The sequence below is a fragment of the Sciurus carolinensis genome, chromosome 10, assembly GCF_902686445.1.
Source record: "Sciurus carolinensis chromosome 10, mSciCar1.2, whole genome shotgun sequence".
Lineage (NCBI taxonomy): Eukaryota > Metazoa > Chordata > Mammalia > Rodentia > Sciuridae > Sciurus > Sciurus carolinensis.
Window position 1 is genome coordinate 75,386,085 of NC_062222.1, and position 14,411 is coordinate 75,400,495.

Sequence of the window (14,411 nt, forward strand, 5' to 3'; positions counted from 1 at the left end):
AGAGATATGAGCCAGAATACTATTAAAATGTGTGTCAAATCACATCAACCCATGTGTCTAAATTCTTTCAAGGATACCCATTGTCTTTACAACATTGTTCATACTATGGAGTACTGCAAACTGGTTCCTTAGATCTGAGTGTTGCTCACCCTTATGGCTTCCTTGACTTCTCCCCCAATATTTCCTTGAGAGATATTTACAAAACAGAATTAAATAGGCTTGGTAGCTAACTGGATATGAGATCTCAAAAATGGAAGAAGAATAGAAAATTGGTTGATCTATACCTTAACCTTTAGTATGTGATACAAAGTGGGGATAAACTTTAGGATTCAGGAGATCTTTTAACTAGCTAGCTACTTGACAACACAACATTTTGCTTTTGATTAAGTATTTAAAGTTTCATTATATTTTAATTGACTAAGTATAAGTGTGTATTTTATGGGTACAATGTGTTGTTTCAATACATGTATACATTGCAGAATGATCAAATCGAGCTAATTAGCATATCCATCATTGCAAATACTTAAACTTCCTGTTGTCAAAGACAACGCAAACTCAGTATCTCCACAATCACAAGAGCTTTGTGTCCAGTTCCTGACCCTTCAGTGCACCATATTTCAAAAAGACAGTGCCATCTATTCAGCTATGAAGTCAAAGTTAGCCAGGGCTACTTTGCCTCCAACCCCCTCCTTAGTCATATCCTAACTGTCTTCAAATCCTGCCAAGTCTACTAAATAACTCTCAAATCAGCACTGTTCTCTTTTTCTTCCCTTTCACCTTAATCCCATCTACCAACCCATATTATCTAATCTCACAGTGCAACTGCTGGCATCTGCTTTATCCTCTTCAATTTGTTCTCTATAAGGAAGACATACCTATGTCTGATCATACCATCCCAAACCCATATATAATCAGAAACTTTTGTTGTTTTCATAGCACCTGTTATAAATGCAATTTAACTTTTATTTATATGCTTATTTGATTATTCATTTTCTTCTCAAAGAATAGCTAAGCCCTATAGCATTTGCCATCAATCGTAACCCCAGAAGCTAGGACGATGCCTGGCACAGAGTCAATTGTCACTACTTGATTAATGACTAATTAAATAAATTAATTCATTAATAGAAGAATGGCAAAATCTAGACCTCTGTTTTGGCATCAAGAAGAATATAGCTATGCATGGTGGTGCATGCCTGTAATCCCAGCACCTTGGGAGGCTAAGGGAGGAGGATTACGGGTTCAGAGCCTGCCTCAGCAGCAGTGAGGTGCTAAGCAACTCGATGAGATCCTGTCTCTAAATAAAATACAAAACATGGTTGGGATGTGGCTCAGTGGTTGAGTTCCCCTGAGTTCAATTCCCAGCACCCCCGCCAAAAAGAAGAAGAATATAGTCAGTGACTTCATGGGTTGGATAATTCACTAAGGGACAAATGTGTACACTGGAAGAAACTCAGGTCAAGTAGAGGTATAAGATGTTTAGCACAAGAGACATTAAGATCAAAAGTCAGAAAAGAATAAGAAAACCATAAGACAATTTTGTCATAAACACCAAGTAGAAGAGAACAGAGGTTGATCAACTATGCAAACATCTAAGTCCAGAAATGAAGTTGAAATTATTATCTCAGAATAATCCATTTACGTTTTTTAATTTCTACTTGTCTTTTCTTTGTTCAGACATCTGAACTTCTATAAAATGCTCTGAAGATGTACGTCTTCATTAAAGCATTTTCTGTAATTCTATCACTTCTATTAAAACATTTCTGGAAATTAAAAGAAATAAATCCCCTTTCTTTACTATTTCACTGATTTTTCTAAGAAAGTGTATTTTTTAATATCTGTTATATTGATGCAGTGTTTTCCATTCTCTGTGAGTTATTATGGGCACCTGCATTTGCCTCAGATATGAGTTTTTTGATATCTAGATCCAGACCTATTTAACATACTAACCCAAACATGTATCACAAGTATACACTGTGTAAATGCCTCAGTATGATGGTAGAATTTAAAAACTCAATAACATGGGTAGTCAGAAAACTACACTTTCTCAGTAAATAATAAATATGCTTGTAAATCAGGAGACTAGAAATAAATCACCTTAGTCTTTTAAGAATTTTTAAATCTGAAATACATGAGGCATAAGATAGAAACATTTTCAACAAGAATAGCTCACAATTAAAATTAAATAGCTACATTACAAGGAAGAAACATACCCTTGTGCTTGTCATGTGAAGCACTACACATTTTTTTAAAAAATCCTTTTAAACACAGTTGTACATTAATTGCATATACGGTTTTTCCAAATTTAAGTGCATGTAAGACCATAGCAATGTAAGAGTATTTTGTAAAAGATGTATAGAAAGAAGCATGTGTATTTATATACATATATATATATATGTATATGTAACTACATGTGCGTATATGCACACATGACATATACATGCATTTCACACACACATATATGAACCTATAAGCCATTCTTAAGATTATATTGACTCTTCAGTTAAGTCAGATTATTCCATTTATGTATGATTTATCCCAAAATGCATATATTCATTCTATTGTCATATATAACTAATTAGAACTAATTAATAATATTTTTAAAAACAATTTATGCAAACCATAAATATGCTAACAGCATCTAATTAACTGAACTACTAAAAGCTTTAAAGGAAGCATAATTTCTGAGAATATTTTTCTTCGAGTAGCAAGTAGTTATATAAACTGTTAATGTTCCTAAAGTCCTATTCCCTCCCAGGACATAACCCTCAGATTACATGTCAAAGTAGTAGGTTTGTGGAATATGATGTACATGCTAAGTAACTAATATCAAACTTTGGGCATTGAAAGCATTGAAGTGGGGAGCCCAAAGGGATGAAGACAGGGAGGAGTGCTGTTTCCAGAGCTACAGGCTCAATAACAGTCAATTTCAGACCTACATGGAAAAAACTAGTCAATCAATTTTGCAATTATTTGACCAGAAGGAAAAATAGGACACCCAGGACAAAATCAATTACACTAAGTAGCATTTGAAACCTAAGGTCACTAAACTTAAAAATAAAATAAAAAGTTCTGAGTACAAGACAGCAAATCGAATTTTCTAAATTTTTTAGCAGCATTTAAAGAAGATCACACTCAATTGCATTCCAAACATTATTACGTCATACAGGTCAGCTAAGTCAATTCTAAAATCATATCATAAATTTTATGGTATGTACTTTCAATAAAACAAAAAGATGAGCAAAATTGCTCCTGTGATAAAGTTCTGCAATTATTTTCACCTATACATTACACAGAAAAAAATCTTATTCCTTAAGGATTTTCCATGGAGAGTTCATACTGTTTGCTACATGTAGCTGTAGATCTTATAAAAATCATATATTTTTTCTGATAATAAATTTAAATAATTTTAAATATCATGAATATTGTATATTTTATGAAACTACCTTTAAAATTCCTATCCATTTAATAAATGACTTTTAAATAAGCATATGATCCTAATAATTACATCTATCTAAATATTCTATTGTAAAGAGTTTCCTATAAAACCATTTGGGCTCTGCTCTAAGACAAGATAAGAAAATTGAAAAATAAGTCTTAAATGCCACTTTGACACAATGACATGTATTCTACCAATTATAATAATATTGTAAATTTGAAGACCCCCGTGAATGATCATGATTTTTTTTTTCAGTCAGTAAGCTATAACTCTTGACAAGATTCCAATCTCCAAACCAGTGACTATTCAAGCAATATTAAGTATTATCTATTTAGCATACTCAATAAAAGTGAAATTTGGGAGATTTTCCAGGGGACAAAAATATTTAATAAAAATCATTTTGAGCAATAATGCATAGGAAATGAACCCATTCAAAGAAGAGCTAGTCTGTCTTTCCACATGCAAATCCACAGACTTACAGACATATCTATAATTTATGAATTTATTTTTGTTTTAATTAAAAGATCAATTTTGCTCTGAATATAATGACCCCAAAAGAGATCATTTTAAGAAATTCTCTTCACCAGTTCCTCCTTGTCCCCTACACCATCAATATGCCTCTTTCTGTCAGATTATTCCCATCAACATGAAACTTGGTTAACATTACCCATCTTAGAACACAACAAAATAAAACTGTTGATTCCAGAATCCAAAAGAACTGTCACTCATGTCTAAGCTACACTTCACTAAAAAAGAAAAAAAAAAAAAAAAAAACCTTCAAAAATGGTCTTTTCTCTTTATCTTCACTAATATATATTTTTCTTTTCTTGATCAACTCTAGTGAAATATTTGCCACACCTCTCCATTGAAAAAGTTCTCCCCAATATAACCAGTAGCATTTTTCTAGCCAAAAACAATAGCAATTTTTAAAATCATCTATTTTTAAATCATCTATGTCTTTCAAAAACATACATTCAGGTCTCAAGTCCTAGTATATATGAACCTATTTGGGAATAGTTTTCTTTTTAAATGGGACAAAGTTAAAGATGTAATAAAGATTAAGTCATATTCAATTAGGGTGAGCCCTAATCCAATGTGACTGGTGACTCTATAAAGAGAGTAAACAGAGATGCATATATACACACACAGTGATTCCAGAGGCAGAGACTAGAGTGAGGCAGTTGCAAACTACAAAATGCTAAGGCTTGCTGACAGCACCAGAAGCTAGGAGAAAGGTATGGAACCATCTCTGCTCGATTCTTCAGAGAGATGGTTTGATTGACACCTTGACTTCAGACTTCTGTCCTCCAATTTGTGGCACTTTGTCACGGCAGCCCTAAGTAACTAACACACCATCTTACTTGACCTAACACGAGTAATTGACAGAAATTTTCTTGGAATTTTTTTCTTCTCCTCATGTTCATAGTATCATTCATACTTGATTTTTTTCCAACTTGCCATTTCTCAGAATCTTATGATGACTCTCATATATTTCAGATTTCTAAAATGTTGTAGCATCCTAAAGATACATGAAAGAATTCATGCTTTTTACCTATATGTTTTGCCTAGTAAACTTTTGTGGTTCCTGACTTTACATTCAGATTAAAAATTCTAGCTAAGATTTCTAAGTTCCAAATCAACATATGTAAGTAAACCATCAGTTTCTCTATTTGGATATCTATCTCATAGGCATCATGAAGTTAACACAGAAAAAAAGAAGACCTTTTCATTATCAATTCCTGAAATTATGCCTTTCTCAAGAGTTCACATCAAGGTAAATGGGGCCCCATCCACCACTTACCTAAAGCCCCAGAGTCATCTTAATTTACTCTTGCTGTGCTATACCACACCAATCTGTCAGTAAACCTCATTTTTTCTGCCTTCAAAACACAGACATGACTAAGTACCTTCACTCCATGTCAAGTCCCACTACTTTGTTTTGAGAGTTTTATTTCTTGCTGGTTTGCTACAAGAGCACCCTAACTCATCTCTTTACTTCTGCTCTGGCACAACTTCCCACATCTTCACTCCACACAACGGCAGTAATATAAGCCTTTCTAAAAGTGTCAACCATATCAGGTCACTTCACTGATTCAGATTACCTCGTGAAGTTTCTATTCCAATAATAAAAGAATAAATATAAAAATAAAAGCAAAATTTCTCAAATTGACATGATCTGGCTGTTAAGTTCTTTCTGAGATCATCTCTCTGTGTAAATCTTTTCATTAACTGCATGCCAGGCATTCCGGCCTTCTTGCCATCTCTTGAATATGCCACGACTACTGTTGATTTGCTAAACCTTCTTCCTGTGATGTCTCTCCCTCCCCAAAGTTTATCTGTTCGGGGTGTCTCTCCATTTCATAACTGCAGCTAAAATTTTCATTTCATTCAAGTCTCAACAGATGTCCCCTCCTCAAAATGATTTTCCTATGGATAAAAGGTAAAGCAACCAACCACCTTCTAGTCAATATCTCTTTATTCCATTTTCTAATGTTATGTTCTGCATAGGATCTTCCAAAGCTGAAATTAATTACTACCATTGATTTTGTCTTACTTATTTTCTATCCTCCCTTTCCAAAATATAAACCCTTTATGGTCATTGATGTTGCAACACTTCAGTATTCCAGTGACTAAAACCACTTCAGGATTGAGCAGGTGCACAAGAAACATGTAACTGAATGATTAGAAAATGAATGCATCAAACAACAGAATTCGTAGGCGTATTATTTAGGAGGTTGTTGGTTTTGTAATTATTAAAATAACATTTAAGATCTGAGGGTGGCTTGGGTCAAGGTAAATGATGGTTGAAATGGTGATACATGAATGGACTTGGTTTATATTTAAGAGAACTTGGTGGTTCATTCAACATGTGTAAGAAAAAGTAGGGAACTGGTGTGAGTTAATGGTGGATGGTATATTGTCAGAGGAGACAAAAGTGGGAAAGCCAGGTTAAAGAAGATATTTTTCTGAGAGGAAGTATATACTACTGTGGTTAAAAACATGGGCTCAAGGTCTCAAGATGTTTGAACTTGCTGATTCTACTGTCCAACTGTAGACCATTGTTTTCAACCCTACAGAACCTGATTTACACATTTAATACTTGTGAAATTTGTTCTTGTTGCACAGTTTTCTACAAAACTGATCTACAAGGAGCTGAACACATGACTTATTTTCTTAAGTTCTTATCTTGCTTGAGCATTAAGAATCATTTGCTGCTTTTTGAAAGTCCTTAATATGGAACCCTGTGGCACCACATTTTTCTGCCTTTCTTCCACCTTTCTTGCTGCCTTTTTTTTTTTTTTTTTTTTCTTTTTGCAGTACTAGGGATCGAACTCAGGGCCTTGTGCTTGCAAGGCAAGCACTCTACCAGCTGAGCTATCTCCCCAGCCCTCCTGCTGCTTTTTAATAAGAATCAAATAAACTCCTCACTTTCTTGTGATTTACAAGACTCTCCAGTCTAGTCTTAGCCTATATCTCTACCAACACCTTTTAAAAATCTCTTCATCCTATTTCCTGCAATAAAACTTTCCCTATATCAAGTCTAGACTCATTCTATTCAATTATCTAACTATAATATAATATATCCACCCCCTGACAGAAGCACATTGAAGACTTTGTCTACATATGAAATTTTTAACAGACCTGATAGTGAGGCAATTTCCAACTTTTACTGAGAAAACATTGATAAAATAGACTTCCTGTACACCTATTTTTCTGTGGCTCCAAATTTTTCATTATACTATTTGATTATTTTTCTATAAGTCAGTCAGTTACTCTTTCAGCAGTATTTGTTGTTCTTTTATTAAATTTTATTTGTAATATCTCAAGACTTTTAAAGAATATTATCCCCAGTATTATTCCAAATACTGGAAATTTTAATATACTTGATCTAGTGCACATTTTAATACAGCAAAAGTATGTTCTCTTTGAATGATTCATAATATGTCCTCCCATTATATGTTTTCTATCACATCTACCAAGGCAGTCCTATGAGGCAGCCAACAATAGTATCTTCTAGGGGTCCCATAAAGTCAGGCAGGAAGTGGGAGAACACCTGGAGGCCAGTGGGTGATGCAACTTGTGGAGTGTAACAGGACTCTGGGCTAAAAAGATTGTTTCAGCATAGGACTAGCACAAAGTTGGAGATGACAACCAGTTTGCCAAGGATACAAATTTTCTCTGCAACAGATGTTTGGAATCCTAATTGTTTTTCACCATTTGGTTAGTAATACAGATGCAAATGGGAATAAAAAGAAAGTCTACCCATGTTGCTATAGTATATAAATTATAGTCATTTTTTATCACTCATGAATGACCTTTTGGGGGAATATTGAAGGTTATTTGTAGATATTAACAATGCCTTCAGCATACACATTCTAAGCTCTAGGCTGAAATATACTCACGCTCACTTTCCCATTGCGATTGTCTTCTTCTCTTGCTGCCAGGGCCTTCAAAAAATTATCTTTCAGGTCTTTTCCAGAACTTGTTAGTGTTCTGTAAAAAGAAGGTCTTCTGTTATAATATGTGAGTAAAAAACATTTTTAACACACTCTAGGGTCAACCACCATGCTTATTTTTTCCATGACAATTTTTTTGTAACACAGAAACCACATACACATGTTACTTATGGTCCACTAGATTCCTCTATTTAATTTCATACAGTTATACAGTCTTTATGTGAAAACTAATTGGAATCAAGTCTACAAAGAATACACATATCTATACCAAAACTTATTTTCATTCACATGCCCATTTTATTTTTGATCACACCATGAAGCATCAATATTTTATACTCCTTACTGCCCATAAAACTTTTAAATTACCTATAACTTAAGTTCAGTTTATTTATTAACTAGAAACTAGAACACTAGATACAGTTAGTGGAATAGAGCATTAATTTTATCTCTGAGTAGAGATCATCAAGGCAAAAAAGAAAACTAGATTGAGATATCTTTGTCAGATAAAAGGAAGCATTAAGAATTCAAGAGAAATACATTTTAAAGGAAATTTATCAAAAAGATCTAAAGCAGCATTGAACCATATCATGAAGAGAAATCAAGAATTATTTGTGAAAGAGAAATCTTGTCTTCATATGGCAATTTTCTATATATTCAACAAACTTCATTACATGTCTTTTATATACCAGGAACTGTACAAGGGCTCAATTATGAATAAGTCCTAGTTCCTTCTCTCAAGTTTCCTCTGGTCTTATAGAGGTAAGCAGATGTGTAAACATGATGAGATAACTGTATTAACAGAGATATGGACAGAGTATTTATTAGAGGAGTTTGTAAGAAAATGCATTACCTACTCAAGGAAAAGTCACCTACTCTTAAATTTTAAAACAATTATATTTAAACCAAATGTTAAAAGATAAGCCATATTACCAGTAACTACAAAGGAATGATATGTACAAAAGAATACAGATGTAGAATTGGAAGGGAACCTTAGGTAATGGCAAAACAGAAAGTTAAGGCAGGAAGTGAGGGGGAAACCACAGATTATTAATGAAGGCTAACATTTTATAGATATACTGTTATAGATATTTAATAAGGCCACACAGCTAGTAGGAGCAGAATCTGAGTTCCAACCCAGGCAGTCTGGTCCTGGAACTCATTCTGGTATCCTCTGGACTGTGATGTCTTTCAGGCCTGCAAGCTACTTACAGAGCTTGGACCTTGTCTTCCTGAAGGTGCTAAATCACAAGGCGTTTATGCAAGGAAATAAGATAGTTTTGTGTTGAGGAAGAACATTCAGCAGCTATAAGAAATGGAGCTGGAGGAGAGCAACACTGGAGTGATTTATTAAGGTGTTCATTCAAAGTTTTAGACAGGAAGGAAAGAAATGGTAGACTTGGGAAGTGTTTAAGAGGTCAGCTGGACCTGGTGATTGCTTTTGGTGAAAAGTTAAAGAGTCATTGCTATGGGTTTTTATTAAATCAGTACAGGCAAGAATGTTATGGAAGCTACTGATGATCCAGAAATACAATCCTTTAAACTGATCCTACTGTGTCTGTGTTTGCTTCTCTAGTTTTCAGTTCCTTGACATGTGGTAACAGTACCAGCCAACAATCCAAACACCCAAATTAACATGAGAAAGAACTGAAAATTAGTACTAGTAAAGAGAAACTGATATTTGATAATCTTTTAAGCCATGATTTTGTCTAAAAATGAACCTTCCTCATTATAATATATTCTATACAGTGCTTTCACACCAACCTCTAAAATATGAAATTCATTTTGTCAATTACATAGTCAGAAAATGTGTACTATTTCTCCATTGCTCATGGGATAAATTTCTAATCATTTGGTCAATTTCCACCTAATTTCCTGCTTATGGTTTGTTTAAAACCACAGCATGTTGGAAATTCTCTGTGAAATTTCAACAGAGAATTAGTCTTAGGTTATGGTACAGAAACTAAAGGTCCAAAAATATCTCAGTGGTTTACAATTACAATGAGTTATTTCTTACAATGGCTTATTCGACTTTGTCTTTGAATCTATGATGATCAGTGCTCTTTCAATAAGTTGCCTTGTTTATTTAGTTGATTAGAATTTGTTTCTATTGCTCATAACCAAAACCCATAATTGATAATGACTATCCAGTTAAGCAAGTCCAGACTTCCTGAGGGTTTTCATGTGATAAGCCTACTCCCTATTTCTGCCATCTCCCCAACATACCCTGTTCTATTTTAGAACTTCACAGTAAAAGTCCAGTTTGATCACCAAACACAGTCCCATGACAGAAAAGGTAAAAATCATCACCAGTTTTGCATGCATTCCTCAAGATTATTTCTATAGGTCACAAATGTATATTTGTGTGCTCATAAGATGATATAAAATATATAGTAAGTTGTTCATTTTACTACATGTGTTACAAGTGTTCTGTAGTTGTTGCTACTGTTGTTCTTTTCCTGGGAATGAATATTTATGAGAGTACAAAGAAAGATCAAAATTATCTCCATGTATGTCAGAAATGAAATGCCAAAGAACTCATATCTAGATATCATTTGCTAACAGGGAAGGAACTCCAAAAATTCTGCTAGGACAGGCTCTCTCACTAAAGGTTGAGGTTTTCAGCAGATAATTGGATCAGACCCCCACCCCCCCAAAAAAAGAGTTATAGGCTGCAGAACTGTTGTTACCCCTGGACACTTATCATGGTGGACATTGTTCTTCCTTCTTCCATTAAAAGGGATGCTTCAGTATTTACTTGAGCATATATATAGCTGCCTGGAATAAAGAACACATTTCAAAACCTCTCTGTAGCTAGCTGTCCATGTGACTAACTTTTGCACAATGGAATCCAGTTGAAAATGATGTGCAATTTCTAGGAAGTGTACCTAAAGGGGGATGGGTACCATTTTTCTTGTCACTAGATTACAATATGACCATAGTCCTAACTGTAATCTTGGACTTCAACAAGAGGCTGTTTTTATGGAGAAACAAGAGAAAGAAATAAAGTCCCTGATGCCTTGGGGTATCAACTCAGCCTTGACTTGACTGACACTATCGAGAATTCTTCAATATGAGATGGAAGAAAATTTATATTTTGTTTGAGCCACTGTGGCTTCCTACTGTTTTTAGCCAAACCAAATCAAAACAGATAATTCACCATTTGAAGTTTACTCACCCTTCTGAGAAAGATGCTACTGTGTGAGTGGTCCAGTGATCAAACTGGCCTTTAACCTTATTTGTAATATTCTAAGGTTTCTTAGGAGAGTATTGTTTTCAAAATTAATAAATTACTTTTAAACACAGGTGAAGTCTTTTAAATGGAAGCAAGAAATAATGAAAATTAAACTGAACTATAATAAGGGACATTGGTCCTTAGTTCCTACCCATCCCTTAACTCATTGGTTTGAGATATGACAGTTTTCTGAACCTGGGTGTCATGGCAGGTTAATTCATCTCCAAGTCTCCTACCTGCTATAAAACTTGTGATTTAAAGTAATCGTACAGTATCAGCAACCACCAAAAACTATTAATATAAGAAATGTGAATATCATACTGGCAATACATAAGGTCATACTGTTCCTTTCTTACTATTATGTCTTATGTCATTTCCTATAAACTCTCTAAAGAAGACAGAAGTATTTTTATTGTATAAATTGAGAACAGGCAGGGTAAGGGTCTCTGGTTCCAAAGCTATTTGCAGCAGAGAAAAAAAGTTACATAAATAATCATTCTTACACCACACGATAGTTGAGAACCTGAAACTTCTCAGCAGGAGGAAATACAGGAAGAGAAGGAAAGTTAACGTAGTGTGTGGTAAAGGATTCTTAAATCTTCAACACGCATTACTTGTATTTAACTGGGTTTATTTAACAGTCAGTGACCTGAGAAACCTTGCTTAAGTAAATATTACAAAAGGAGTTACTTCCTCAAGAAGTAAAGTAGGACTCTTACAAAATCTTAGGCTTCTTAGGCTTATAAGTTTTAGAAAGGCAAATACCCCATCTTTATTGCTTATACTCTACTATATGGGATAAAAGTTACATGAATGAGTTAATTTTTTATCAACTGTTTAATCACTAACTAAAGGTATTTATATAATCCTAATTGAATGACTAAATATATTCTTAATCCTCAACAACTGGGCTACTGATTTTATGATTTAAGGATATTATTTATGTATCCTATCTCACATATTCACATTATTAGACTAACACTTGAAGAATAGAAAATGAAAAAGTTTTGAAAGTTTTTAAAGTAGAAACATATTTTTAAGAGTTATTTAAGAGTTCACTTAAAGATAAGTTATTTCAATAACTATTTGTGATTTATTAGTTATTTTAAGATTTTAAATGTATAATTGGGCATGTTCTAATAAATAAGGTTTGAAAAATCACTAGGACCCATTGTAATAAGCATTTCCAATAATCACTAAGTTAAATCTGGGATAAAAATTTTTTTCATCTTTTAACAATAAAGTCCTTTAATTGCAGGTTTGCTCTTTGACATGTTTCAGGATCACCCTTGGAAACAAACTAGATGGGATCCGCCTACTAGACCCAGATGTGGTGGCACAGTTCAAGCAAAGGTATCCAGGTGGTATCATCTCTAACCATAAGAATTTATAGAAGCTAATTTTAATTCCTATCTTTTCTCCATTATATGTTTTTGGCTGCTTTTTCTAGTATGAGGTGACTGTATTTATGTGGGTTTATCTCCTTGTCTTATATTCTGTACCACTGGTCTGCCTATTTTGATGCCAATACCATGCCATTTTTGTTACTATTGCTCTGTAGTATAGTTTAAGGTCTAGTACTGTGATACCTCCTGTTTCACTCTTCCTGCTTAGGATTGTTTTGGGTATTTGAGATCTCTTATTCTTCCAGATGAAGTTCATGATTGCTTTCCCTATTTCTATGAGGAATGTCATTGGGATTTTAATCGGAATTGCATTGAATCTGTATAGCACTTTTGGTAGTAGGGCCATTTTGACAATATTAATTCTGCCTATCCAAGAACATGGGAGATCTTTCCATCTTCTAAGGTTTTCTTTAATTTCTTTCTTTAGTGTTCTGTACTTTTCATTGTAGTGGTCTTTTACTTCTTTTGTTTGATTGATTCCAAAGTATTTTATTTTCTTTTGAAGCTATTGTGAATGGAGGGGTTTTCCTAATTTCTCTTTAACACGCCTCAGTTTATACCCAAAGGAATTAAAATTAGCATACTACAGTAACACAGCCACACCAATGTTTATAGCAGCTCAATTCACAATAGCTAGATTGTGGGACCAACCTAGATGCCCCTCAACAGATGAATGGATGAAGAAACTATGGTATATATACACAATGGAATATTATTCAGTCATAAAGAATAAAATTATGGCATTCGAAAATAATTGGATGGAATTAGAGGATATCATGCTAAGTGAAATAAGCCAATCCCCCAAAAAACCAAAAGCCGAATGTTTGCATGATGATATATAATGGGAGTGGGGGAGTTGGAATTGAGAGAAGAATGGAGGAACTTTAGATAGAGGGAAATGAGAAAGAGGGGGGTATGAAAAATGGTGGAATGAGACAGATATCATTACCCTATATACATGTATGATTACACGAATGGTATATGAATTTACATAGTGCACAGCCATAGAAACTAAATGATGTACCCCATTTGTGTACAATGAATCAAAATGCAGTCTGTAAAAAAATTTTTTAAAAAGAATTTATAGAAGCACTTGCTTACAGAATTAAAAGCACCCAGAACCATGACTTTGCAGGCTACACTTGAAGAATGGTACTTGTACAATAACTTTTCCCCTTATTTAAATAAAAGTTTGTATTGTAATTAGGATTTTGAGGTGAAATTCTAGTTTTGTCACTTAACAGTGTGTGTTCTTGTACAACTCATCTCTCAAGTATAATTTCTTCTATGTGAAATAGGAATGTTATCTATTTCATTAGGTGATTGTAAGGGTTCAAACTGAATGCATGAAAAGCATGGACATGTTGCTCATTACAAAACAAATCTGTATAGTATCAAAGTAATTAGCCATTAGTACTACATGGTTGAATAAGAAGGGGGTTCTCTAGGAAAATATTTTTCAAGGTAATAAATTTGAGTTTACTTAAGACCATCACTACCAGGACTACAAATGCTCTAAACTTTTGCTTATTCTGTTACAACTGTGTAGTTTTGCTCATCTATTATTCTGCAGGTAATTTCTAAGAAAAATCAAGTAAGCTCATCTTAAGTTAAATAAGTGCCTAGAGTATACAGAGAATTGGCCTATGTTATGTAAATGAATACATTGCTGGTCTTACAATTAAAAGATATTTCATCCAATAATAAAACTTTTTAGAAAAGCCTTAGGTGAAGCCTCTTACAATAATTTAAGGGTGTAAATTACTCCCTATTATATTCAAACTGTGATAACAAGTCAGAAGGCTGTTGAATGCAGAAAAATTATTTGTAACAAAAAATAAACTCCTGGGTGATGTAATTTTCCCTAAAGCCTAGTGTGC

At 33.8% G+C, this 14,411-nt stretch overlaps 1 protein-coding gene across 2 annotated transcripts in view; it reads right to left on the minus strand.

Moving 5' to 3' along the window:
* Cfap299 (cilia and flagella associated protein 299) overlaps positions 1-14,411 on the minus strand; it is a 675,940-nt gene that overhangs the window by 438,027 nt on the left and 223,502 nt on the right. Inside the window, exon 3 of one of the 2 annotated variants that reach the window (XM_047567085.1) lies at positions 7,846-7,930. In XM_047567085.1, coding sequence (XP_047423041.1) covers positions 7,846-7,930 — 85 coding nt within the window. Of the gene's footprint in view, positions 1-7,839; positions 7,931-14,411 lie in introns of both variants that reach the window. The other variant, XM_047567084.1, reaches the window with a different exon arrangement.